General features: G+C 44.9%; 1 protein-coding gene across 5 annotated transcripts in view; it reads left to right on the top strand.

Annotated features, from left to right (window-relative positions):
* Positions 1-8,198, top strand: part of TRAPPC9 (trafficking protein particle complex subunit 9) — a 522,423-nt gene extending 514,225 nt beyond the window's left edge. For all 5 annotated transcript variants that reach the window (XM_049819680.1, XM_049819672.1, XM_049819700.1 and 2 more), the window contains one exon: positions 4,980-8,198. In XM_049819680.1, the coding sequence (XP_049675637.1) occupies positions 4,980-5,159 (180 nt within the window). In that variant the 3' untranslated portion in view covers positions 5,160-8,198. The remainder of the gene's footprint in view (positions 1-4,979) is intronic.
* The last annotated feature ends 16,992 nt before the right edge of the window (positions 8,199-25,190 follow it).

Genomic DNA, 25,190 nt, shown 5'->3' with positions numbered 1-25,190 from the left:
CCCTCTGCTTTCCTAAATGCTAGTTTCATATTAAGCCTGATGCTCAGCAAATGACAATTATTTTTGTTTCCAGACTAAAAAGTTTCAAATCAGTTTCTGCTGCTATCTGGAAGACAGGGGTTATGTACAGGAATTTTCAGCATGCACATGCTGCTTTGCAGTATGCATATAAATTGTTTAAAGGGTAAAAGTCATACGATTTCGTATTTCTCTTTCTTGTTGCTTTAAGACCAGGTTAGATGATTTATCATGGAAGTAACGTAATGAGTGCTTATTCACCTTTTTGTGCTCTTACTTCAATTCAATGCAGCAGTCTGCGTTTGTGTCACAAAGAGTCTGCTGGGATATACTACTTCAAAAAAGCAAATTCTTTTACTGAAAATTTTAAAGGCTATTGAGAGATTTCCATGCATTTTAAATTAAGTAAAATCTTTGGTTTTAAGCACACCTTGTAACTTGGTTAACCTTACCTTTCTATGTCTGTATTTAACAGAAAAAGTTACTTCACCAGTTATCATATAGATAGTAGGCATTTTTGATCAGTGCAGGGTTTTGAAACATGAGGTAACATGGTGGACCCCCAGCCATTAAAATAAATTGCACTGATTTATTTTTTTATCTCACTTCACAACCTGAAGTTTAGCTTTAGACATATTATTAAAAAATCTTTGTTCTTACCAATGGCCTTTTTTTTACTAAGTAGTTGATCAGACAGATTTGCTTCTTGCCACATCAAAACCCCCAAAATTATCTTCCATGGAGATTCCTGTAACTACCAGCAATTCATCTTTCCTTGTTGTTCCTGCTTTTGCCATTACTATTCTCAAGCAGGTTTTTTTCCTGCATGTGTTATCACACACTAGCTCAAGTGATTGGTAGTGGGAGATGAGGAGAAATTCATCAGTAGATGGTCATTTTGAATCAGCTCAGAAGCTGCGATGAACGTTTGTTCACTTCTGGCAGGTCCTCTGTGGCCCATCTGGAACAAATTAGTTTTCTTGGCACTGTTTTACTCACACTGTAAACTCTTTGGGGCAGCGAACAGAGCTGGCACTAGCCCTAATCTCCAACTGAGCTCCCTAAGTACTACAGCAGTATAAATAAGTAGTAATTAGTTCTAAGCAATCGCAGTCCCACATGGTAGCCTGAGTCAGGGAAGGATTAGGATGGAGCTAAAAACTTAATTTTTCTTCTATCTCAGTGGAGCAGAGGAGTAATGTGGGCATTTTTTCTTGATTCTTCAGTCATTTTTTTCTGGGGTAGAAGCTTCCCGTCTTTGGTTTCCACAATTTGGTGGAATTTTAGTAAAATCTGTTTCAACTCTGACTCAGTTATTCAACAGCATCCCAGACTGGCACACATATAAGCACATATCTAGGCGGTGACTCTACCAGCCCTGTGTGCTGCTAGATCGAATGACAATACAAATTTGGTCTCGAGTATGTGATCTTCGTGTTTCTCGTAGCTTGGCTGGATCATGCATTGCAATCAGTGGGATGGTGTGTGCTGTCAGATGCAGCAGGAAACATCTGAGTTGTGTACACATCTGAACAAGTCACTCTGAGTTCCCTTCACAGTCAGTGGAAAGCAAGTCATCAAGGTTGATGGAGTTGTGGGGATATTTCACCTTATTCTACATTTGATCAGTGAATCCTTGTGTTGAACAGCTGGCTTAGATGTGGACATCCACTTTACAGACATTTGGGTGTATTCGGTTCCAGACTGAGACATCTGAATGAGTAGGTGTTACCATGGACGCTGGCCAGCCAAGCTCCCAATTAGTCAATGGAGATGTAGTCTGCAGCCAGTAGAACCTGGCTTACACTAACATAGACACTAGGGGTAAGATTCAGTTGCCTAGAAGTAGGTGTCTACCATCATTTAGGTGCTGTGTGTATCCCACCTGGCCTCCACCTACTGCCAGAAATCCTGTAAATCATCCTGTAAATCTTGCCAGCCCTCTGCAGATGTCTCAGTGCCTTAGGTCATCCCAAATGTCATGAGGTGCCTATGTTTAGGCAAGTGTAGCCTGACTCTATAGGCTGGCTAGGTAGACCATTCTGTGCTTGCTCCACTGGATGCATTGACAAGATGTCTTCTTACTGTAGTAGGAGCTTGGATGCCTAGTGTGCAGAGAGACACCTAAATGTAGGTGGTTTAACCTCAAAATTAGTCCTCTGCCTGGTATACCAGTTGGGTTGGATCTGGCCCTCTACTGACCTGACTGCTCCCGCTTGTGGTCTTCTGGGAATGTTTGTAGGCAGCTCCACTAGAGAGGCAGCCTTACCTTACAAAGTTAGTTACTATTTTGGAAGAAGTTCTGCAGAGCCACTTGTATCTCAACAGTGCAAAGGTTTCAAGCTACTTTTGCTTCCCTGTTTCTTCCCCAAACCACAAGTGTTGATTACCGTAGTGGTTCTACAGGTGGCCATACAGATGTGGCTAGTCCCCAAACCATGAACGTTGTTGCCTGGTCTGTGCATACTTCACACAGGGAGATGGGCTGCAGGCAGAACAGGACACATACCACTACCTGCCTCGCTGGCTCTTCTCACTTATGATGAAGAAACTCGTGACTGGTGCAGAGACTTGTGCTGTAAAGGCAGAAGGAACAAGCAATCATGTAGGCAGAACTTCAAATGAGTGAAAAGACTGTTTTGATGCCGATGTGCCTGAAGCCACCTTCCTGTTTGTCAAGGGCTCTGATCCATGCTGTTACAGATATTTCTTCACGGTGCAGCTAGACTAGGAAAAATGGACCGGGAGCTTGAAAAAGGTATGAGTCCTGAGGAGGCTTCATTTGCTGTTTGCCTCTACCCATTGCTGGCATTGGTGCCTGCCTCTGTCCTCCTCCGGCTGCAAGTCCGCATCAGTTCCAGTGAGGCAGAAATAAGGCAGACAGCCCCAGGAGGAGGGGAAGGAAGCAAGAGGGGAGACTGCTTGATGTTGTTCTGCATGTCCAGACGCAATGCCAGAGGGCAAGAACTTGTACCCAGCGAGGAGGGGAGATGCCAAGGACAGGGGTCAGGAGAACAGCTGTGGCTGCTCTGATCACTCACGTGGATGATACGATGCTGCTACAAGTTTGCTGTAGGTCAGCAGAAGTGCTCAACACCAAAGCCAAAGGGAGCCTGGGCTCTGCCAGCTCTGATGATGTTGCTGCTTGTGAACAGCCAGGCCCCTGTGCAGGAGCAGCAGTTTAGGGAGGTTCAACAAAGTAGCGTGACACCCTAGGCTACTATACAGGGTGCATGTCTGCTGGCTGAAGGACCCAGCAATGAAGGTCCAAAAAAACCTAGAATAGGAGAAAAAGGAAACAGTTCATTCCCCTCACATCTGAAAGCTACGGAGAACCTTCCTCACTGGAGGTGATGGCAGGCAATTTTCAGCTCTCTGGCATATTCTTGAGGTGCACCACACCCCTGGAAACTTTTTCTAGCATTTTGTCTTCCCCCTCTCCCCCACCATGGTCTAGTCACCATCCTTGTTCTGGTCTTCCTATGCAATGGCAAGATGCCCTTCAGCAAAGGGTGTCCATAGAAACTTTCCCAGTTAGTACCCCATTGTTGATGGCCCAGTTTACCATATAACCAAATTTTTTGTAGCGGGCAAGAATCCTGATAACCTGTCTCAGAGCCTCATCCCTTCACCGTTCCAGGTGGTAATGTCCCATGGGTTCCTAGGGATGTCCCTTGCAAAGGTTTTCTCCCTCTGAATCCAATCAAGTCCAGCACATCTGGACAGCTAAGTGCTTCTGGATCCGACGCCAGAGTTTCTGTTGTTGTTTGGCTTGGGTGTCAACTTGGGTGACCAGTGGTGTGTCATGCTGTCATTTGGAATCAACACTGGACTCTGTAACATGAGGGACACTGAGGTGTTTGGAGATGACCAAAGAAAGGCCTATTACCAATCAGTATTCAAGTAAAAAGAAAATACATGGGCACAAACCTACCTGTGAAAGTAGGGATGGTGCCATAAGTATATCTTGAGTTGATGGTTTCAGGGTCCAGAGAGCAGAAAGGAACTGGTAAGATGGTCTTGGCTGAGGGAAGACCAGTACTGAGGAACATCAGGTGCCCTTTATTGGGTCATTTCTGCTGGGATGAAGTCGCCTTTTCACAATTTTTTGAATAAATTCCATCCAATGGAATGGCTTTGTGCTGATTCCATGTTTTGCATCTGCAGCAACTTCAACCCAATTCTAGGCACCCTGAAACTGGATTTAACATCTTGCGGAAGCAGATGTTAATTCAAACATCATTAGATGAACAGTCATGGGATTGTTAAAGCTAGAAATTACTTAAGTGTCGTGCTGAAATGATGGACAGAAATATATTATTTGTTGTAAAGGTATGGATTGTAAATGGTTTTGTGATGAAGGGAGAAATATAAATGTAGAAACAGTGTGAACTGTATTTGATTCGGACAAGTTAAATCAGGGTGGCTACTTTTTGTGGGATATTTCTTGCTAAACTTAATTATTTCAATGATAGTGAATATTAAAGATTCTTGATTAGAATTTGCAGTCAGATTGTGTCTGAATAATAAGTGGGGATGAATTTAGTTAATGCTAAGTTGTTAAATGGTTTTTCACCGTGTGTTTAACATGAGTTCAGAGACATGATTCAGACCTTTAATATAGACCTTGATAAATGCAGTCTAAGGATAGATTTTGGGTCATCTCTGTCTTAAACCAACTCTGTTCTGGAATCAGTGACTCCTGAAGATCTGTGTTCTGGTTTGAGCTATGCCACAGCTTTGCTGTATGAGAGAATACTACAGGATTTAATTTTCAGTGCTCCAGTTTTACCATTAATAGTATAGGGACAAGATCTTTACTCCTTTTTGTGTGAAGGCAATACTGAGATGTGAATCTAGAGTGCTTTGAAATCATTTGAAAGACCTACTGAATTGCAAAGTGCAACTGTTTTATTTTGTTGATGATTTAATTATACTGATTTTCACGTTCTCTTTTCCAGGTGAAGCCGACCAAAGACTCTGTGTACTTTGGAGCGCTTCTCTTTCTCTACACAGGTGATTTCTACCTGAATATCAAATTCCATGAAGACAACTGCAGCAGGGAGCTGCCTCTCTCCTGGTTCTGCCTTCCTAGTGTCCACATCCGTGCTATGGAGCCTACGGTCCAAACTAAGCTGTAAATGTACTGTGTGCTATTTGATTAACCACAGTGCACAGAAATGCTTGGCACATCCTCTGCTTGACCCCAGTTTGTTTCTGTCCAACCCCAGGCCACAGTCCCTACTTTGGAGGAACAGCTGAACACTTTCTGAGTTGGCTGATAGTCATTTGGGCAGCTGCTTTAGCTAATTTCAGAGAGAGAAAGAGAGAGAGAGAGAGATTATAACTATGCTAGAGTTTTCCTGTTTCCAAAAAGCCTTTGAAACTGCTAATATATGCATTATACTTTCATATACGCTATTGATATCAGTGGGTTTGAAAAGGTCGTGAGGGCTGAATTTAAGAGGGCTGAATTTAACCATGTGTTTGAAGGTCTCAATTCCAACCTGAATAACTGTGGTTTAGCATTTTTCAACAAGAGTTTTATATCTGTATGAAATTCCTCCTGGCTTACGCTGGACCCATGGCATGGACCCTTGAGGTATAGTTCTCTCTTAGTTTTGTTCACAGGCTTGTTCTTGTTCATTTGTTTGCTGAGTATTTGGTGTCTTTTGTAGTAAATAGCAGTAGTGATGCTTTTTCCTGTGTTACTGAAAGTAAGAATAGCAAATGTGCCTCCAGTTATTCTCTTCCTCCCCCGAGCCCAGTGTCATTTGCTCCTGGTAAAGTCTCTGCCTTTAGTTTGGTAGATCTATGAACAAGAAATGAAAGAAGGCAATGAAGAGCTAAAGAGTTTTGTCCTTGAGAAAGGAAATAAGCCAACTTTTGGGTTGCCTAGGGCTTGCCTCTGAGTTTGGGCTTCACAGTTCTGTTTTATACAATCACAATCGCTTGAAACATTTGCAGACACTTCAAGAGCCATGAAAATTAATCAGCTAGTCATTAATACCACTTTGCACGACTTCTTACAAACTATTCTGATCAGATTTTTCATGCTCATAGACTGGGCTTCATTATGAAGTTGCTTTTTTCCTTCTTTTTTTAGAATGATGAAGTTTAATTATTAGGCAATTAAGGCCATGGAATTCCTGACCGTAAAAGTAGTTGATGAATGTACTAAAAATTTAGCCTGTTGTCTTTCGGAATAATGTTTTTGTGTAGAGACCCACATTTACCCCATGTAAAGCAGGGAGATGTCTTAGCTGTACGATGAATATATTATTTCACAGACCATATGTTTCAAACCTGTCTCAATCTTTTCTTAAATTTACAGCCTGCAGCTCTTAAATTTGGTGGTAGTATACTTTCGGGGGTGGATACACCAAGATGTGGCAGGGGTGCTCTAGTTAGCTCCAGTTAGCTCTATATGTGCTAAATCTAGATACACAACCTCTTTGCAGATTTTTATTTTGTTTAGGCTTCATCCAAATGTGGGCACACCACTTCATGCCTGACCTGGTCCGTCCAGCTCATTCTGGCTCTCTGCATCATCCCCAGTTGTACTTTTAGGTGTGACTGGTGTTTTCCGTAGGAATGACAGTCCTCAAAACTCAGTTCATTGCATGTTTGCAAATGACTGTAATGTATGCATCCTAAATGTATTTCTAATTTGAGGAAACGATAGCTATAGCATGATAGCTCTATTTCCAGTGTATGCAGGGTATTATCTCTAAAAAATTGTATTGTGGCAATGTTATCAGTGTTTGCTCTTGAGCTGTGGCTCTGTATACAGCTTTGAATGCCAGAGTGGAAGTCTTCAGTCTTAAACTGATGGAGATCTGAGACTGACTGAAGATTTACTTGCAATGGTGTACTGCTCTGTCACCTGCCAGCATGCAATGTCGAGTAAGAAAACTGTTCCTTAGACTTGCACGGTGGTTCTGGGCAGACACACCCAAGGGAAGAGGGTCCACACAGCTGAGTTGGGAATGTTTTTTGAGCTAGTGGAGCTCGAATGACCTGTTTGTGCCATGAGGCTGAATTCTCTGTCACTACATAGGCATATACACAGAAGAATAAGATCCCAAGAGAGCAGGAATTGAACCAGTTAATCTTCTCCATAAAAGCTTGCTTTTGACATGTGTCTCTGTACTATGTTACACAACACTGTTGCAGTGAAATCCAAATTGGGTTTTATTCAGTATTCCCAGCAGGTAATCTGCAGATGCTAGGAATACAGCTAAGGTTTTGTAAGGACCACATTGCATTTGAAACAAAAATATTGTGAAGCAGATGCTGTTGCAGTCAGGATGCTTCAGCTTACCCAGCTAAGGGATCATTTCCTAGCTTATTTTTGAGAGCATTCTCTGAGAACAGAGGATATTGTTCTGTGAAGACTGTACTGGGATGGAGCACTCCCATGCCCTTTACTTGTAAAGGATCCTGATCCACAGCCTGCTGAAGCTGTTGGAATGGGAACAGGTTTTATTATAACAAAGGCAAGCTGCATATTTCCAATAGGCCATTATAAATCTGCCATATGTGCTCATAAATATAAGTTCTTATGTGTGAGCTGACCCTTAATGGTCTATTTGTTCATTATATAGTAGACCACTCTGTCCCTTGTCAACTTTGATGCTTAGTTGCTTTTGGCATTTATGATATCTTTCCTAATTTTCTCACACTTCTACTTGTCTTGGTGAGGGAGATGAAACACAAGAAATTCTTCCTTCTGGGGATCATTTGTGACTTGTCCAGAAGAAGAATATTTGTCAGCATAATTTAGAGAAGGGTGAGGGGAAGGTACTTGAAATGAGAATACTGCATTGGGTTTAGTTTTCTTTTTAATGGAAGTTTTCACTCGGATTGCTGTCAAGTTTGGTCCTTGCAGTGCTTGAAAAAAGGATGATACTTTTCTGATCTGCTCTCCTTTTCTGGAACTGAAAACTTGTTTTTATTTCTCCAAACCACCCAGCTATTATTTTGAACATGATGAGCCAAACTGTGCATTGTTACACAGATGTAAATCTGATATGATCCCACTTGGTTGAATGAAATCATTCCTAATTTAAATCACCATTGCTGAGAGCAGACATTGGTCCAATATATGTATGCATTGGAGAGGCATAAGTTGTGTAAATTTAACTGTCTGAATAAATACTTATCTTGTGTTATTTACACCTCTGCCCGTCTCTTCTGTCTGTAATTCTTGATAGTGTTCTTGTGTGTTTTTACTGGTAATAATAACATATCTCTTGATGCTGCATTCTGTCTCTGAAAGAATGTGTTTGACCCTGGAACTGAAATTTCAGCTTCACTCAAACTTTCTCTTCCTAGATGAACTCAGAGCTAGTAAAAGATGTATGCTTCACAGTGTGGCTCCTATGTCAGTGTCCATTAACTGTCAGCTGAGGGGAGAGAGGTGCACTCACGTGAAAGGTTACTTATGCCACAATATCCTAATACTGACAATGTGGGTGGTGACACACTGGCAGAGGTTGCCCAGAGAGGTGGTCGATGCCCCATCCCTGGAAACGTTCAAGGTCAGGTTGGACGGGGCTCTGAGCAACCTGATCTAGTTGAAGGTGTCCCTGCTCATTGCGGGGGCGGGGGGGGGTTGGACTAGATGACCTTTAATGGTCCCTTCCAACCCAAACCATTCTAAGATTATATGGTTCTGTGATCCTTTCCATCCTCTACAGAAACAGCTCAAAGGCTGGAAGGAGGACCACTTATGGAGGTGGTATGTCTGGGAAGACTGATTGGAACCACTTGTTTTGTGTGCACCGTCTCATGTCCAACCCTGTTTGAGCTCCTTCTGTCAAACAGTCCTGAGGCTCCTGTGTTTGGGTTCCCAACGTAGAAGCTCTTAAGCTTTCCTTAGTGAAAGCCAGCTGCACTGTCCCTTCCTTGGATCCTCTGGCTCCCTTCCTGGGTGTGGGCACTTTCTCTCTCACTGAAATGGGACCATGCATCCATCCTTGCTTTGCAGAGGTTTGTAAACACTAATGCTCTTTTCTTAATACAGAAGACACATAGATGTGGACAATTTTCATGTCCAATGTTCAATGATACATGTTTACTTCTGCAGGTTAGACCATTCTGGGGCTTAGGTCAGGGTCCTTGGGTTGTCCAGCATCTTTCTATTTTAGCTCTTGGTTTCTCATCTCTCTTTTTCACCTCATCCTTCTCACCAGCTCTACCACTCACTGGTCTTCTGTTTGTCTTTGGTTGGTTCCAACAGAAAGGATCAACATGTCCCTTTCTTTTTCTGTCTCTTTCCTCTGCATCTCTACCAGAGCCCTCCTGACACTTTGGTCATCTACTGGGGGAAAAAATTGCTTCAAACCCTATTTCAGTTGTTAAACTGGAGATTGCTTCTCATATGCTCTCTTAAAAGCATCTCGAGATATTTCAGTTGAATGGGACCTTGTCTATTTTATTACCATCCGGTGTTGCTTGTTGGAGTGATACTTAGCCTACTACATTCATGATGCATCAGTTCCGTAACACCAGTGGGACTTGTGCTGTATGTAGGTGACATGTCATTTAACATGTATTGATTACTTATTTTCCATGTGTTCCTGATTTAGCAAGATATCTAAGCATGTGCCTAATGTTAAGCACATTAATAGACCCAGTGATTGAAGCTAATTCAGTCACACATCTGCCTGAGGAACTTGCTAAACCTGTGTCCAGATGCACAATCTGCACCTGAACCTGAAAGGTGGAGATTGAGGCCCCTGTCTCATGACATTGCATTGGCCTTCTTATTCTTGGATCACCGCTTGCTCCCAGGACCCCTGGTACAAGGAGGAGACACCAAAATCGGGCACTGTAATTTTAATACCTGAGGGATAGATACATAAAATGAGTCTGAGAGTGCAGAAGATCCTTCCAGGCCAGTATGTGCTCAGTGTATATCTATCTATATCAACCACAGTAATGAACTTTGGAGGCATAACTCATACAAATAGACTTGCTTGAGAAATCATGTTATATCCAAAGGCCGTGCCCAGTAGCTGCATACTAGGTGAGACCAGTGCTCATCTACCTCCTGCTTGCAGTTTTTCTTCCAAGTGTTCCTCTTCTAAGGGCTGGTACCAGCACAGGCTGCGCTGATGTCCTCGTCCTCTCAGCCTCCCCATCTCTGCATCCATAGGGAATCTCCCCAGGAACTGTTCAGAAATTACTTGGCATAAGGGAAGGCATTTGTTAATGAGGAAGCACAGGACCACTTCTGTGACGAGGGAGCACTGGATCCTCTGAAGAGAAGAATTCATTATGGCCCAATGTACTCTGATACCATGACTGAAGAAGAGCGATTTCAGCCCCTTTTCAGCATGTATTCAGTTTGAACAAAACAACGTAGACACTGCCAGAAAGAAATCAGGCCAACTATTGAAGCAGCTTGACAATGAGCATCTTGTTAATGGCTATGAGGATGTCATCACTAATTTGTGTCAGAAACAGGGGCTTTTGGTATCCAAAGTCTGCCCATGTTCTTCCAGAACAGTCCCGGTCGATGGCTCAAGTGATGCCATGGTCCAGTTTAGGCATCTGCCTACCACCTCCTTTCCCAACAGCTCAGATCCAGAGCACAGATGCCATTCCATCCCCATCCCTTTGCCTGATTGACCCCTTCATGTGGCCTCCCAGGCTGAACCTGTGCGATGGGTTTGGCTTGAAAAGGGGAAAGAAAAGGCAGGGGAGTGTTTTCCTTTAGTGTGTGTAGACACGTGTGAGAGGGTTATTGATGTGCAGCTCAATCACTGCACAGTCTCTTGAAGCCTGTGAGGTTGCAGCATCCCTGACGGACACATTTGCAGCGCTCTTTGGGGCAGCACAGGGGTAAATAAGTAGTGGGAGGAAGGGAGGGTAGAAATGCAGAGAGAAATGGACAGGGCTACAGCCAGAGACACCTCCGCGAGGTGCCCAAAGTTAACAGATGAATCAAGGCCAAATGGGTTATGTAACTGCCATGACACTAAAAATAGGTTACGCTGTATATTAAGATTTCATTTATAAATTGTTTATAAAGCATTCATAAATGTTAGATATGGTAAGCACGTTATGCACATGAATACTTTGTGTTCCAACATTATCGATGGCTGTATATACGGCAGCTGCAGGTATATAGATGGTTAAGTCACAGTTTGAGAGACCAACAGTTCAATAGCAATATACAATAAATGATTCATCAATCACTTAAACATCTATTAAGCATTTATGTGTTCTTTATAAATGGAACCTTAATATGAAGTGTGACCTTAAGAAATGTGAAACAGGGAACTTTTCCCCTTTCATTTTTTTTTCTTTCTAAAAAAAAAAAATTAAAATACCTCTTAAATCACCAGTTTAATAATGATTGTGCTTTCCCTCACCTCTGGCTTGAGAGAGGCCACAGGCTCCTGAGAATTAACGATGGTTCATGGAACAAGTGTGGCATTTGGATGTGCTCCTCTCTGCCTGAAAATATGTTTTGTGTCAGTTGAGGGTATGGGCTCCAGGGATGCAGAAGTATGTCACCTTGCCAGCCTGCAGATCCCTGGAGAAAGCACAAGAAGCAAAGGTAATGTGAGTATAAAGTAAGTAAACAGCAGAGCAGAAGAGCCGTGAAATGAGACTTGAACAGGATAATTTAATTCATTGAAATAAACCCTAGAGCCAGCTGTGGGCATTTGCTTACACGGAAGATGCCAACAGAGAAGATGCCACCATTGCAGACCCCCAGCACAAGGCAGACCAGGTAAGAGGTTTCTCCGTCCCTACCATGGCATCTGCAATGTAAACAAATACCTGGAGGAAGGTGTAAAGGTGTAAAAAGCCTGCCCATCCCATCCCAGCTCTCGCTCCCTTGGACTGCTGAGCCCTTCAAGACTCTCTTTATTAGCGGAAGAGATACAAGATGCTCCTGTCTTTCCACACTTGGCTGAAGTCCTGGCCAGGACTGTGTCTTCACAAATCTCTTGAGGAGGGCATTGCAGGAACCTGGCCCAGGTCTGTAGTATTTGAATTGTATCTAGATATTAGCCGTTTCCATGTGGTGGCAGAACAAAGACCTTGGATAATGAGCATTTAAATTTAGCACAAAAGACAAAATATATGCAAATGCTTTGGGATATTATTTTCAATACAAATATTGGGTAAATATACCAGATTTTCCATTTTGTAGAGCTCTCCAAATGTTGCTGCTGTTGGTTTCAATATAAAATCACATCCTCTAAAGCTTGTGGTCAGTGCATATTGGGGGCTTGGGGTCACACAAGCTCTGTTGGGAGAAACGACATGAGGTATCAGTGATGTTATTAACACAAGCCTCTTTATTTATACCCACTAGATATGAACAGGAGGCACATGATGACCTGTTGTGATTTACAGGGCAGTCATCTGCGCTCCCCAGGAAATCCACAGGGAGAAAGGGGCTCTGTAAGGAAACACCCACCCTGCATCAGTAAAGTCATGTTTCTGCCCTGAAATGCCTTTTTTTGGCCAGTGGCTATAAAGAGAGGCCAAGGTGACTAGTCGAGATGGAGACACCCACTTAGCAGACCACTGCATTCAGGTGAGATAAATCCCCCTGCCCTGTCCCGTCAAACACAGATGAAGTTAACTAATGTGTTTTAAAGTTTAAAAGGACTCGGGGAGACACTTCTGCATGCAAACAGCATGAGCACAGGAGCCTTATTTCTTTGGAGGTGGGCTAGACTAAACCCCTTTATGTCCCCATCCAGGGTGCAGATCCATGGGATCCAGGTTTGTACGCGGGCTCTTCGGCGCTGCTCTGCTACAAATACCAGGACTGTGGCTCATTCCCAGTATTTTTCCTTTTCGCTATGCACACCATCGGCCAGGTGCGCAGTGACCTTCCAGGCAAGCAGGGCATCACGCGACGTGCCAGTGAGGAGCCACATGATGGGGAAATACAGGTCTCCTGGGGATTGCTGATATAAAATGTCCGGGGGAAGGGGGAAATCTGCTGCAGCTTTATCTTGGCTTTGTGCGGACCCGCTCTGATGAGACTTTCGACTGAGAGGCGTTTTGAGCTGTTACCGAATGACCACGGTCATATTTTCCCTCTCTCTTTTCCCCGTGCCCGTTGCTGCGCTGTAGATAAGGCAGCAGTGTTTTGGCAGCTGGGAGGTGATGCTCTATCTGTTTGCATATATAGGACGTTAATGGAAATGTGCCACCCATCACCAATACCGGGGTTTAGCTTGCCTCTCTGCTCATTGCGCTGGGGACATCAGCTGGTTCTTTCAGTGGCAATGCAAAGAGCAACAGTGCTGGGCACAGATCACAGGCCAGGCAGACGTCTGCAATCAAAACTGAAAAAGCCCCTGCACCAGCCTTGCTTACTGCTGTTGCTGCTCAAGGCTCTGTTGTAAGGCTTGGTTCCAAACCTCTTTTTCCCCCTGCCTCCTTAGATTTTCCATTTCAGGGTATTTTTTCTGACATCAGATTTATTTATTTTGTAAGACCTTGCTCTTGTTTGTGCCACTTTTCTGCAGCTAGACCCTACCATTTTGTCCTTTTGACCTAACCCTTGGTTTCTGGATTTGGAGTGGTCAGAGAGAGTCCTGGGGTGTGTGCTGCAACTGAAGTCCTCCCCTCTGTTTTCAAGTGCATCCTTCACCTGCTCAAGGCTTTTCCACCCCCTGCCCTGCTCTGCTGCCTGCTTTATTTCAAGGTTAGGCACTAGGAGAAGAATAAGACCCCTGCTTGGCTGAGCTCTCCCTTCAGACCTGACACATCTGACGAGTTAGCCTGTGATACTGTTGTCTTCTCTTCCCTTATTTATCAGTCCTCCCACCGGCTCCCAGCTAACACACAGACAAGGCTCTGGCTTCTGGTGACCTCAGTGCATTGGAGAGGAGGGAAGAGGAAAGGAGATTTAGTATCACCTTACTATCATCTCCTGCAAAATCCATGCTTTGTTGCTTAGTGACAACATCTTTATATGGAGTCCCAGTGCTACATGTAAAATATTGAATGCGAAGCGCTGCCACGCAGCGAGAAGTTAAGCTTTGCTAAATGCCACATCTCCCTGCTCAGCGCTGGCCATGTGGCTCCCAGCTCCCCTTCCAAACACTAAAGGGCACATCAGGTCCTAGCACTGCAGACTGGCACAGGCCCTCCCCAGCTCCATGGCAGCGTGGTGCTTTGCCAAAGCAGCGGTGGTGATGGTCTCGGTCTCTCTGCCCTGTTTGGGACATCCTGAATATTGCTGGTGTCCAGGTGGGTGGCATCTGGGGGCAGATTCAGAGTACCTAGGAGGACAGTGTTCCTCAGACCACCCTGCAGAGCCCATGAGTCCGAGGCAACTGCCTCACAAATGTGTAGACACGGCCTTGCTTAGCTCAACCCAAAGTTTATTTTTACTCCACATTCTTTCCCAGGAGGAAACACTTCAGCAGCTTTATTTCTCACTTCCACCTGAAGATACAAAGATGACTCCTAACTGTTTTCAAGCCTCTGTCTTGGTGATACTATAATTCACATTAAGAGAGGACGTCCTGGAGCTACATACGGTTCAATCCTGCAGTGATGGCCGCAGTGTGTACCAACCCCAATCCTCAAGCAAGGGAGCACGTTGCCCAGCCACGTGTCATTCCCTCACCTTGTGCACCTTGTGCTTGTGGATCCAACAAAACCAATATAGAATAAAATTAGAACAGAATAGAATATTTCAGTTGTAAGGGACCTACAACAATCATCTAGTCCAACTGCGTGACCACTTCAGGGCTGACCAAAAGTTAGAGCATTTTATTAAAGGGCATTATCCAAATGCACCTTAAAGACTGACAGGCTTGGGGCATCGACCACCTCTCTAGGAAGCCTGTTGCAGTGTTTGACCACCCTCTCTGTAAAGAAATATCCCCCCTCACCCTGAAACCAAGCAATGCAAATTGGCAACAATCAATGAATTGGGGTCAGGCTGCCCCCTCCATAGCAAATGGTAGCAGTAAGAAGTGGGGAGGGTTTTCTGTACCTCCTCAGTATCTCCTCTACAGTAGGAACAATTAGCAGCCACTTATTTGTAACTATGACAAAGCAAAGTTGCGAGACACAAATCTGGCCTCTGGCTTGTGACCCACCTTGTTACCGGTAACTGGACATAGGAGATAAATAAGCCAAAACCAAAACAGTGGCAAAACCCACCAGCTCTATCAGAGAGAACTCAGGGATGAATGCCTGGTTCAATTGAAATGAAGTGGCTGCTGTATGAAAATGCATATTCCATGGACTACCTGTGACTGACAATGCACCAAATATATTTTGGATGATCTGCCTTGCTAGTAAACTCTATCTAAGTGATGCTGGGGACTGAAGTGGTTGCAGCAGCCTTGGCTACACCAACACAATATTCCATTTTTGTCTTGTTTGATACCGTTTCATACAAGGCGGCACACTCTAAGCCAAAAGCTGCATTGCTATTCTTATAACAAAAGAAAGATCTCCTCTCATTTTAGGTGAAGTCTCCATTTGCATTAAGAATGCCCGGGGGACGTGGATACACGAACATGCTTTATCCGAGGGAAATGTTGAGCAGGGTTCCTGGTAAGCCCCAGCTCATCCGTCTTGGAAAAAAAGTAAAAAAGCCAAGTCAGGGCTGTAGCAACACAGTTGGCCTTTTTTTTAATCTGCCATGCTGGGCAGCAAACCCGCACCTGCGATGGTGCACAGGAGGGCTGTAACAGCGAGAACATGCCTCTGGAATGGATTTAGAGATAATAAGAAATCATCTTAATGCGACTGTTGAATGTACAAGGGATCCAGTAATAGTTATCACAGGTACACTTTCATTAACTCCCTTTAATTTAAAAGCTCAGTGTTTGCAGCAATCTTTTACGGGCAAGAAAAAGTCAAATCAAATTAAAAAAAAATCCCACTGAAGTGCAGTGCTGCTGCTTCCCCCAGGAGCTGTACACCACAGCCTGAAAGCCGCCTGCAGTGATCCCTCCAGCCAGGTCCCACAGCTCTTTGATGGGCCAGGCGGGCACTGCCAGCCCTGCGGTACCACTAAAACACCCAGTGTCATCCTTTACCCCCTTATCTCTTTACAGCAGAGACCCACGCTCGCTCCGTACAAACAGGGCTTGGGTGGGACCTTTCCAGTGGGTGAAACACAAGTGACAACACCTACCACGTCACCAGAGCTGCAGCCTTTCCCCATGCGCTGGGTGAAATAGCGAGCACAGTCCGGGCTTGCAGCAATAACATTCCTCCGCCCAGGGATAACCCATGTTCATACCTATTGGGGGGGGGGGGGGGGGGGGGGGGGGAGAGCAAAAAGAAAATAGATAGTTTAATACCCAAACCTAGTATAGTTCTGTGACAAAAATCTAAATTATATAATCAGGATGCAGTGTAACTCTCCTGAAAGTTAATAAACTAATTGACCTACCCAATACATTATCTGCACAAATCAATAAACATGCCATGGAAATTAGGGATTTCAAACAAAACCCCATAGCTTATGAAACTTGTGATTGCTGAGGGTGGGGGGAGACAGACCATTGCTTTAACACCACGTTGTCCCCCCTTTCCTTCTCCATTCCCCACCCTCCACCCTGCAGAGGTTACACTAAATGCTGGCGGGAAACAAGGAGAAAACCCGACCCAGCTATGTGTTGGTTGACTTTTCAACATCTTGCTGATCTCTGCTCCTAGTTTTTCAGTGAGCAATTCAGCTTTATGAAAGCCTTCATACATATTCAGGCATTTCAGAGGACAAATGCCAGGAAGGCTGTAGGAAATTTCGGTGCAGTGATGGAGTGTTCCCGTGGCTGCAGTAGGAAATGCCTTTATTTGCGGAAGCAGGATGAGGGGTGGGGACACAGAAAGGAAAAATAGTTCGGTTCAGGAAAGGTTTATTAAAGGAAAATAACCCAATGGTTAGATACTATCTGTGTTGTGAATCATTCACATTTCCAGCTCAGCTTCAATGGAGGACCGATAGTAGTGCCCTGCTCCATAGGGAATGTGGTCTAACAGCATGGTGACCTTTGGGGACAGTTAGAGGGTTTAGGGCTAAATGTGCCATAGCTGCTCTGCTTAACGTGTCCCCTCAACTTGCAGTTGAGACTTCTGTCACAGGTGAATTATTAAGAGAAGTCATCATTATGGGGTTAAACAAAAGGGTTTTATTAATCATCAAATGATGATCAAATGGTAATTGATCTACAGGTTCACAAAGTGAACCTCTCCGTGATGCAAGAAATACCGATCAACACAGTTAATCTGGACTTTACTTCACATGCTGGAGCCCTCTCAGGTCTACTCCAGGCATGGTAGCCTGAAGGACACCGCTATCTTCTCTCCAGCCCTTGTGTTGTTTTCTTACTTCTCCTTTCTGGCTCATTCACAATCTAGTTTAGCTCCACTTACCCTCAGGAGTGACTATGTCCCCTTTGCAGTTGGTTACCAGGACCCTCTGGGCCCACAGGAGCAAAAAGGAGGACCCTGTATGGAGAAATGGCAAAGACCAAGCTGCAAGAGGGACACCAAGAGGGCCTGACCCCAGCACCTGAAGAATGGGGTTGTCATCCATCTCAGAGCCTCTGGTCTGCAGGTTAAGCAGAACAGGTGTCTCAATGGAAAAACAGCTCTCAGAAGGCTCCTGTCTTTGTGAAACCCATCCACCATGGGCTGTGACCCCCACAAAGCATCTCAGTATGGGGAATGGCTGCTCATCCGAACCCTTTTCTCATAACTGCTAATGCTTTGCCCCAGGCTCAGCAGGAGTCTCAGAGCCATCAGGTTTGGTCTCTGCAAAGTGTAATTAAATCCATCTTCTCTTGCAAGGGGTTCTATAGGGCACAGCCACACCAAGGCTCTGAGTTTTTCACCTACAGCCAACTTCTCACCAAACCTCCCCTAGCCTCGGGTGTGCATGGCAGCCCTCCCTGCTGAGGGCTGTCCCTTGGTCCATCTGGCAGCTTTGGCTGCATTTCTGCAGGCAATGAGAAACAATGGCTGGTGAAAAGGCCTTGCAGGACTGCAGCTCTCTAAATACCAATTTTTGCAGCAAAAGCACTAGCGCTACCAGAAACTCCTTCAGGCTTCTGCTCCATTGAAGGATCAGGAACAATGCAAGTGCCACTGAGTCCCTCCGTGAAAGCTGGAGGAAGCTTGTCCCCATGCAAGGGGCAGCTGGCACATAGCTTTTGTCTGAGCAAGCCGTAAAGGATTTCTTAGCCTCCCAGTGTCTTGTCCATACGCTGCAGAGAGGCTGGCGTGCGTGTCTCGGCAGGGTGAGTCACACCTGTACTCCACTTTCGAACACGAGGCACTACATACAAATGCTCTCAGGCATTTTTGGCAATCAGCTTCATCCTGGTACCCCCTCTGCATCTCCCCTTAGCTACAGCATCTTGTGTAACTGAGAAATATGGCATATTTATCCAATACCTCAGGCCGTCTCTATGCTCTTTCACTGTACCTTGGAAACCAAACTTCTATTCTTGTCAACAAATCACTTTCAGATGAACGGGGGAGTGTGTGGTAGCTTGGATTTCTTTCTTTCTTTTTTTTTTTTTAAGACATTTTTTGCAATCTAAGAAAAGACTTGAGGATCTATTTTTAAAAATTATAACCCCCCTCCACCCACTGCGCTGCAACAACTGAACACTTTGGCTTGATGAGAATATTAGTAAAGCAGTCACAATCTGTAGGGTGCACTTCTTAAAACTACATTGCATAATAGGACAAGCAGTGAGCATAACATAAAAAAATGCAATGGGGGCTGGGATTTTCTGTAGTATGTGAACTAAAAAGAAGTCATGTCTTCAGCCAGGATTGATTGCCAACTAGTTTGCAATAATCCACCTCTTGACCTTTCCTGCTTTTGTCTCCCTAGATTTAAATCCATCAATCTTAGAGTTATGCTAGAGCATGGTCAATACAATGGTTTGTGGGAAATGTAACTGCTAAAACAATCTCTTTCTCCTCCTTGATATATTTTGGTATTTAAGGAAACCAATAAGTACAGCAATGGCAATGATACGCCTGTAAAATGATTTGAAAAGTGCACTTTTATCATTAGAGTCTGGGGAATTGCATTAGCTCTAATAAAATCCTATAGGACTTCAGTGAGGATAATAACTTTAAAATGTTGTTATTAGTAGCATTGTCAGTTCTATTCTGAGATCTGCAGTGTTAACAAATTAGACATGAGAAAAAAATTCCATTTGATTCGGTTGAAGGCAACTGCGGTCAAGGAAAAACATAGCACTTTCTAGATTTTATTGAAAGTCCTTGGGAATCGGCCACCCACCCGGGGTGTATCGAGTGATTAATGCTGGTCATGTGTTATTTATCCCTTCAAATGTAATCACAAGCTGATTATTTTGTTCAACACATTTTTGGTGATTTGATTAAGCAGCTGCATGGACTTAACAGATTCACAGGAAAACACATGTAAAAGGAGTTGAAAGACAAAGGTTGCCGCTAGGTAAGGATGTTCTTGGGACCTTGGTATAACCAAATATCTCTAATTAAGATTCATCTTCTGCAGCGCTTTGGGCTCCTGTGTGTTTGCATCTATCTTAAAAGAAGCGGGCTAAGTTGGTGAGGGTAGATGAGGGAATATGGCCTTATTCTGCAGGCCTTTCTGCAGCTAAAAGAAATAACATTGCACTTCAGGTCTACAGAACATGCAGGGGAGAAGGGGGAGAAAAAGGTGAAGAATTGATATGAAGTTTAAAATTTGTAAAAGAAAGGTGTTCGTTCTGAGCTGAGCTCCCCTCTTTGAATAACCACTCTTTGGGCCTGCCTCGGGATCCAGAAAACAAAAACCCTCAGATAATAATAAAATAATAATGTTTATGTGGCTTTTTGCATTAGCATATAATGAAGCACATTGAAAGACAGGTATGTGTGACTATCCCTGCTGCCGAGATGGGGGTACAAGAGCACAGAAAAATCTTTCTCTTTTGATTAGCAAGCAACCACAGCACCACCAAGTCCTAGGATGGATGTTCTCTAGCCCACGGCTTGTTTCTGATTTCCTGAGCTAATCTGTGCTGGCCTACAAGAGGTTTGAAGCTATCTGTTTGTTTGGGACAAGGTGAAAAAAGAAGGATGTTTTCTTCTTCAACAATTTTCTGCCTTTCTTCTTTCTTGGGTGATTTTTGTTTGGTTGGGTTTGTGAGTTTTAGGGGTTTTTTTTAGGGACTGAGATGTGGCAATGACAACTGTGATGCCCCCTCTGGCTGGTGTTAGATATCAAAGCCTAGAAAGAGTCTTGTGAGAACCAGGATCTGGGTCGGAATCAGCCACAAAAAAACCCATGAGGTGTATGTCTGAAAATCTGCTAGTCTTCTGCTGGCAATTGCAGGAAGCAGAAGAGGAGACTGTGCCTGCACATGAATGCAAAACAGTTGATGTGAGAATGGAAGCTTATCCTAATTAACTGAGTGAAAGCAAATTCAATTTGTCTGGCAACATGTGCATGTTGGATTTGGTTTGCTTAATAATGGTTTGAGTTTAACCCTGTTAAGAGAACTGGGATCCAAGACATGATGCCTGGAAATTGATGGGACACTTCACCCATGAGGTGTCTGTCCCCGTCTAAGGAAGCAACTCAGGAAGAAACACAGAATAAAAGATGAGGCAAAGAATTCCCAACTTTTCTCTGCTGTGTGGCAACTAGTTTTAAAATTAGAGAGACTAACTCTGTCGAGCTTAAAAGATGGTTAATGTTCAGAGGTTCACAGACAGTAAATGGTTTTTGGCTCTTTTTGGCTTTGTGTGGGCTGAAATGACATTCAAACACATTGTGTTCAGCCTGCTAGCTGGAGGACAGGAGAGAGGGTTTGACAGACCTTGAAAGTAGCTGGTGTTTTAGCCTGGGAGCTTAAAACGAGGTAAACTTATTCATATGAAAATCAACCTTTGTTGAGTCCTGTCAGTCACAGTCTCTCTGAAAGCTATTTCGTTTGGAGGCAGTTGGATTGTTGGTTGACGAGAAGCAAAACGTGACCCAGCAATATGCGCTTGCAGCCCAGAAAGCCAACCATATCCTGGGCTGCACCAAAAGAAGCGTGGCCAGCAGGTCAAGGGAGGTGATTCTGCTGCTCTACTCTGCTCTCACGAGTCCCCACCTGGAGTACTGCGTCCAGCTCTGGGGCCCCCAACATAAGAAGGACACGGACCTGTTGGAGTGAGTCCAGAGGAGGGCCAAAAACATGATCTGAGGGCTGGAACACCTCTCTTATAAAGACAGGCTGAGACAGCTGGGGTTGTTTGGCCTGGAGAAGAGAAGGCTCTGGGGAGACCTTCTAGCAGCCTTCCAGTACTTAAAGAGGGCCTACAGGAAAGCTGGAGAGGCACTTTTTACAAGGGCATGTGGTGATAGGACAAGGGTTAATGGCTTTAAACTGAAAGAGGGTAGATTTAGACTAGATGTAAGGCAGAAGTTCTTCACTGTGAGGGTGGTGAGGCACTGGAACAGGTTGCCCAGAGAGGCTGTGGATGCCCCATCCCGTGGAAGTGTTCAAGGCCAGGCTGGATGGGGCTTTGAGCAACCTGGTCTAGTGGAAGGTGTCCCTGCCCATGGCAGGGGGGTTGGAGCTAGGTGACCTTTAAGGCCCCTTCCAACACAAACCATTCTATGATTCTGTGATCATGGCATCATACAAAAAACTCAAAATGCTAAAATAACTGTCAGATTCAGTTATTTCATTGTTTTCTAAACTGTATTTCTCCTGAAAGTGGTTCCTCTTTGCTTCCTAAGCATTGGCTGAGATTTTCTTGCTGAACAAGTGTCTCCATCTGTGCTTTCCGTGCTTAATCCCTTCCCCATCACTGCTCCCTTGCCCTCTTCTGGGGTCCCATTCCTACCTTCCCCTCCTTGCCACCTTTTGGATGCTTCTCCCCACTATGGCAGACACACAACATCAGCTAAGGACCTTTGCAATGCAATGCCTCTCTCCAAGTAGCTTTCTTTATGTGTCCCATACTCCTTGCCTCCAGGCCCTCCCAAAGACACTGCTCTGCCAGTCCTCTCCTGCTTTTCCTGGCCATCCCACCAGCATGCATTTTGTCCTTCTCTATTTCCCATTTTTCACTGGAGCCATACAGAAATTCATCCTCTTCTCATATTATGTCCAATCAGTGACTCCCCTGGATCCTACGGATAGCATTAACATTTCTAGGTGGACGTTTTGTAGGCATTCCACTCTCAGACTGCTCCTCCTGGTTCATAGCTGCTTCTTGAATAAAAGAATATCTCATGCTGCACTGTTGGCTGAGATGGATGATGCAGGAATTTTTTCTTCTCTCTGCCAGGTCTAAAGCAGCACTGTTCTTCACACAACTTAAACCCACAACACAGATGCCATGTTTGAGTTTGGCCATCCCTCCCCCTCAGATCCTTGCCCTCACCAAATTGACAGAGAGTTGTGGTTTAACCCCAGCCAGCAACAAAGCACCATGCAGCCACTCTATCACTCCCCTCCTCAGCTGGACAGGGGAGACAAAATATAACAAAAGACTCGTGGATTGAGATGAGGACAGAGAGAGATCACTCAACCAATTACTGTCACGGGCAAAACAGACTCTACTTGGGGAAAATTAACTTAATTTATTGCCAATCAAACCAGAGTAGGGTACTGAGAAATAAAACCGAATCTTAAAACACATTCACCCCCACCTCTCACTTCTTCCCAGGCACAGCTTCACTCCCAAATTCTTTACCTCCTCCTGGCCAGCACCGCAGGGGGATGGGGAATGGGGGTTGAAGTCAGTCCATCATACCTTCTCTCTGCTGCTCCGTTCTCTTCAGGGGCAGAACTCGTCACTCTTCCCCTGCTCCAGCGTGGCGTCCCTCCCGCGGTAGACAGTCGTCCATGAACTGCTCCAGCGTGGGTCCCTTCCACAGGCTGCAGTCCTTCAGGCACAGACTGCTCCAGCGTGGGTCCCTTCCACAGGCTGCAGTCCTTCAGGCACAGACTGCTCCAGCGTGGGTCCCCCATGGGGCCACAGGTCCTGCCAGGAGCCTGCTCCAGTGTGGGCTTCCCACGAGGTCACAGCCTCCATCGGGCATCCCCCTGCTCCGGTGTGGGGTCCTGCCTGGGCTGCAGGGGGACAGCCTGCCTCACCAGGGTCTTCCCCACGGGCTGCAGGGGAATCTCTGCTCTGGTGCCTGGAGCATCTCCTCCCCTCCTTCTGCACTGACCTGGGGGGCTGCAGGGCTGGTTCTCTCACATATTCTCACTCCTCTCTCCGGCTGCAGTTTTTGTGCCCCAGCAACATTTTTTTCCCTCCTTAAATCTGTTATCCCAGAGGCACTACCACCATCGCTGATGGGCTCGGCCTTGGCCAGCGGTGGGTCTGTCTTGGAGCCGGCTGGCATTGGCCCTGTTAGACATAGGGGAAGCTTCTAGCAACTTCTCACAGAAGCCACCCCACTACTAAAACCTTGCCATGCAAACCCAATACACTAAGCTACCACACTGATGCACTGCCTGCAGTAACAGCTTTGCCTGACAGGTTTTTTTACTGCCTGTCTGAAGCTTTTAAGGTGTGTGAGAGAGAGTCCAGCTCTTTCCATTTGTGGTGGGAAGCACCCACAACAGTTTTGGATAGCATTAAAATAATAGATGCCAGACATTACTTTACCCTGAAGCACAAAGTAAGGGAAATGTTGCAAGAAAAACTTCTTCTCAGGAGACGGCCAGCACAACTTCTGGAGGAGAAATGAGTTAAATACCCCAAAACACAGCTGCACTTGGTATAATGTGGCATGGGTCCACTTAAGTCAAAGGAAGTGCTCAGATTCAAACCAGCTGAGTCTCTGGCCCCTGAGAGACTTCATATGAGCTTCAGCTGAGACTGGTTTTGCACTAAACAAGCCAGCAGTTCATAGTCAGGGTGTCTGATTTTTTTTTTTTTTTTTTCACAGAGCAGAATAACATTGGGAAAAAAGCTGTTAACAGTGGCACAGAAAACTCTTGCAGCAGGGAAGGACCAGCACAGGTTCAGCTACAGCAGGGGATTTTAGGCAATTATTGCATCTTGTGTGAGATCCAAGAGGCTTCAGGAGCATCGTGTGGCCTAGCGTAGGACCTGGGGAAGGTACTGTGGGGAACAGGATGTGCCGACACTTCGGCTCAGTGGAAACATGACAGAAGCAGGGTTTCAGCTGCTTGGCTCTTTGAGATTAGTCCGTGTCACAGGGTTCTGACGAGATGTGTGAAGTTAGTTGCTGTCAGGGATCCAGAAGTGTGCTGGGATCAGTTGAAAAAATCCAAAGCTGTAACTGAGAACCAGAGACGGTATTGCTAGTACTGACTCCTAAATATTAACACAGGAGGGTGAGAGATAAGAAACGAGAGAGTCTCATTTATTGCTTCTTAAAAGAAAGGCATGTTCAACAAATTTTCTTTTTTTTTTTTTCATTATTCTTTTTTCCTAAAGCCAGAGAAACTGTTTCAAAACTATTTCCTGCAGAATTGCAAGAGCCTGAGAAATGGAGTTGAACAGAGGAGATGGCTGTAATTTCCAGCAAACCCAAGCAAAGAATTGTTATCGACAAGGCTTCTGCCAGACCATTAAAAAACCCAGCAGCCATTTTTTCACCCCTGATATTGTGCGAGATAATGGAGTCGTTGGTAGTAAGGACAACTCCTGCCTCATTACTCTGACACTGTGCTCAATAGGTTCTAACAAGTAGCTGCCGGAGATGGGACCAGAGGGTCTGCAGGGACTGACTGATGCGGGGGTCTTGGGCTGGAGACTGGTACTAGCAGATCTGTTTGGGCAGCCAGAGACCAAAACCACGGCAGGGGTGGGCGTGGAGGGTGTTGCAGTTAAGGGATAAAAATACCCCCTGCTGTCTCACTGCCAAAGTGACAGAGCTGCTGCTTTCTTTAAGAAACCAGTTTCCAAACTATGAATGGTCTCATTCCCTCTAAATAATGGTTTAAACTCTTCATAGCTCTTCTAGTTACTTTAGCGAGCTGAATTCTGTGAAATTTCATATGATGGCTTAAATTCTTTTAAAAACCCAATTTGTTAAGAAAACCAAGGCCTTTGCTAATGTTCTAGAGGGAAACTCCAGTAGGAGACTTTGGTGGAGGATGCGCCTGTGCAAGGACAAGTCTGAGTGATGACCAGGGGGGGAAATGAATCACCTGTGGTCTGTGACCCCACCACATCTCTGACCA

Source organism: Accipiter gentilis, chromosome 2 (genome assembly GCF_929443795.1).
Source record: "Accipiter gentilis chromosome 2, bAccGen1.1, whole genome shotgun sequence".
Lineage (NCBI taxonomy): Eukaryota > Metazoa > Chordata > Aves > Accipitriformes > Accipitridae > Astur > Astur gentilis.
The sequence above is the reverse complement of the archived record's forward strand: the minus strand, read 5'-3'. Positions and strand labels throughout refer to the sequence as shown.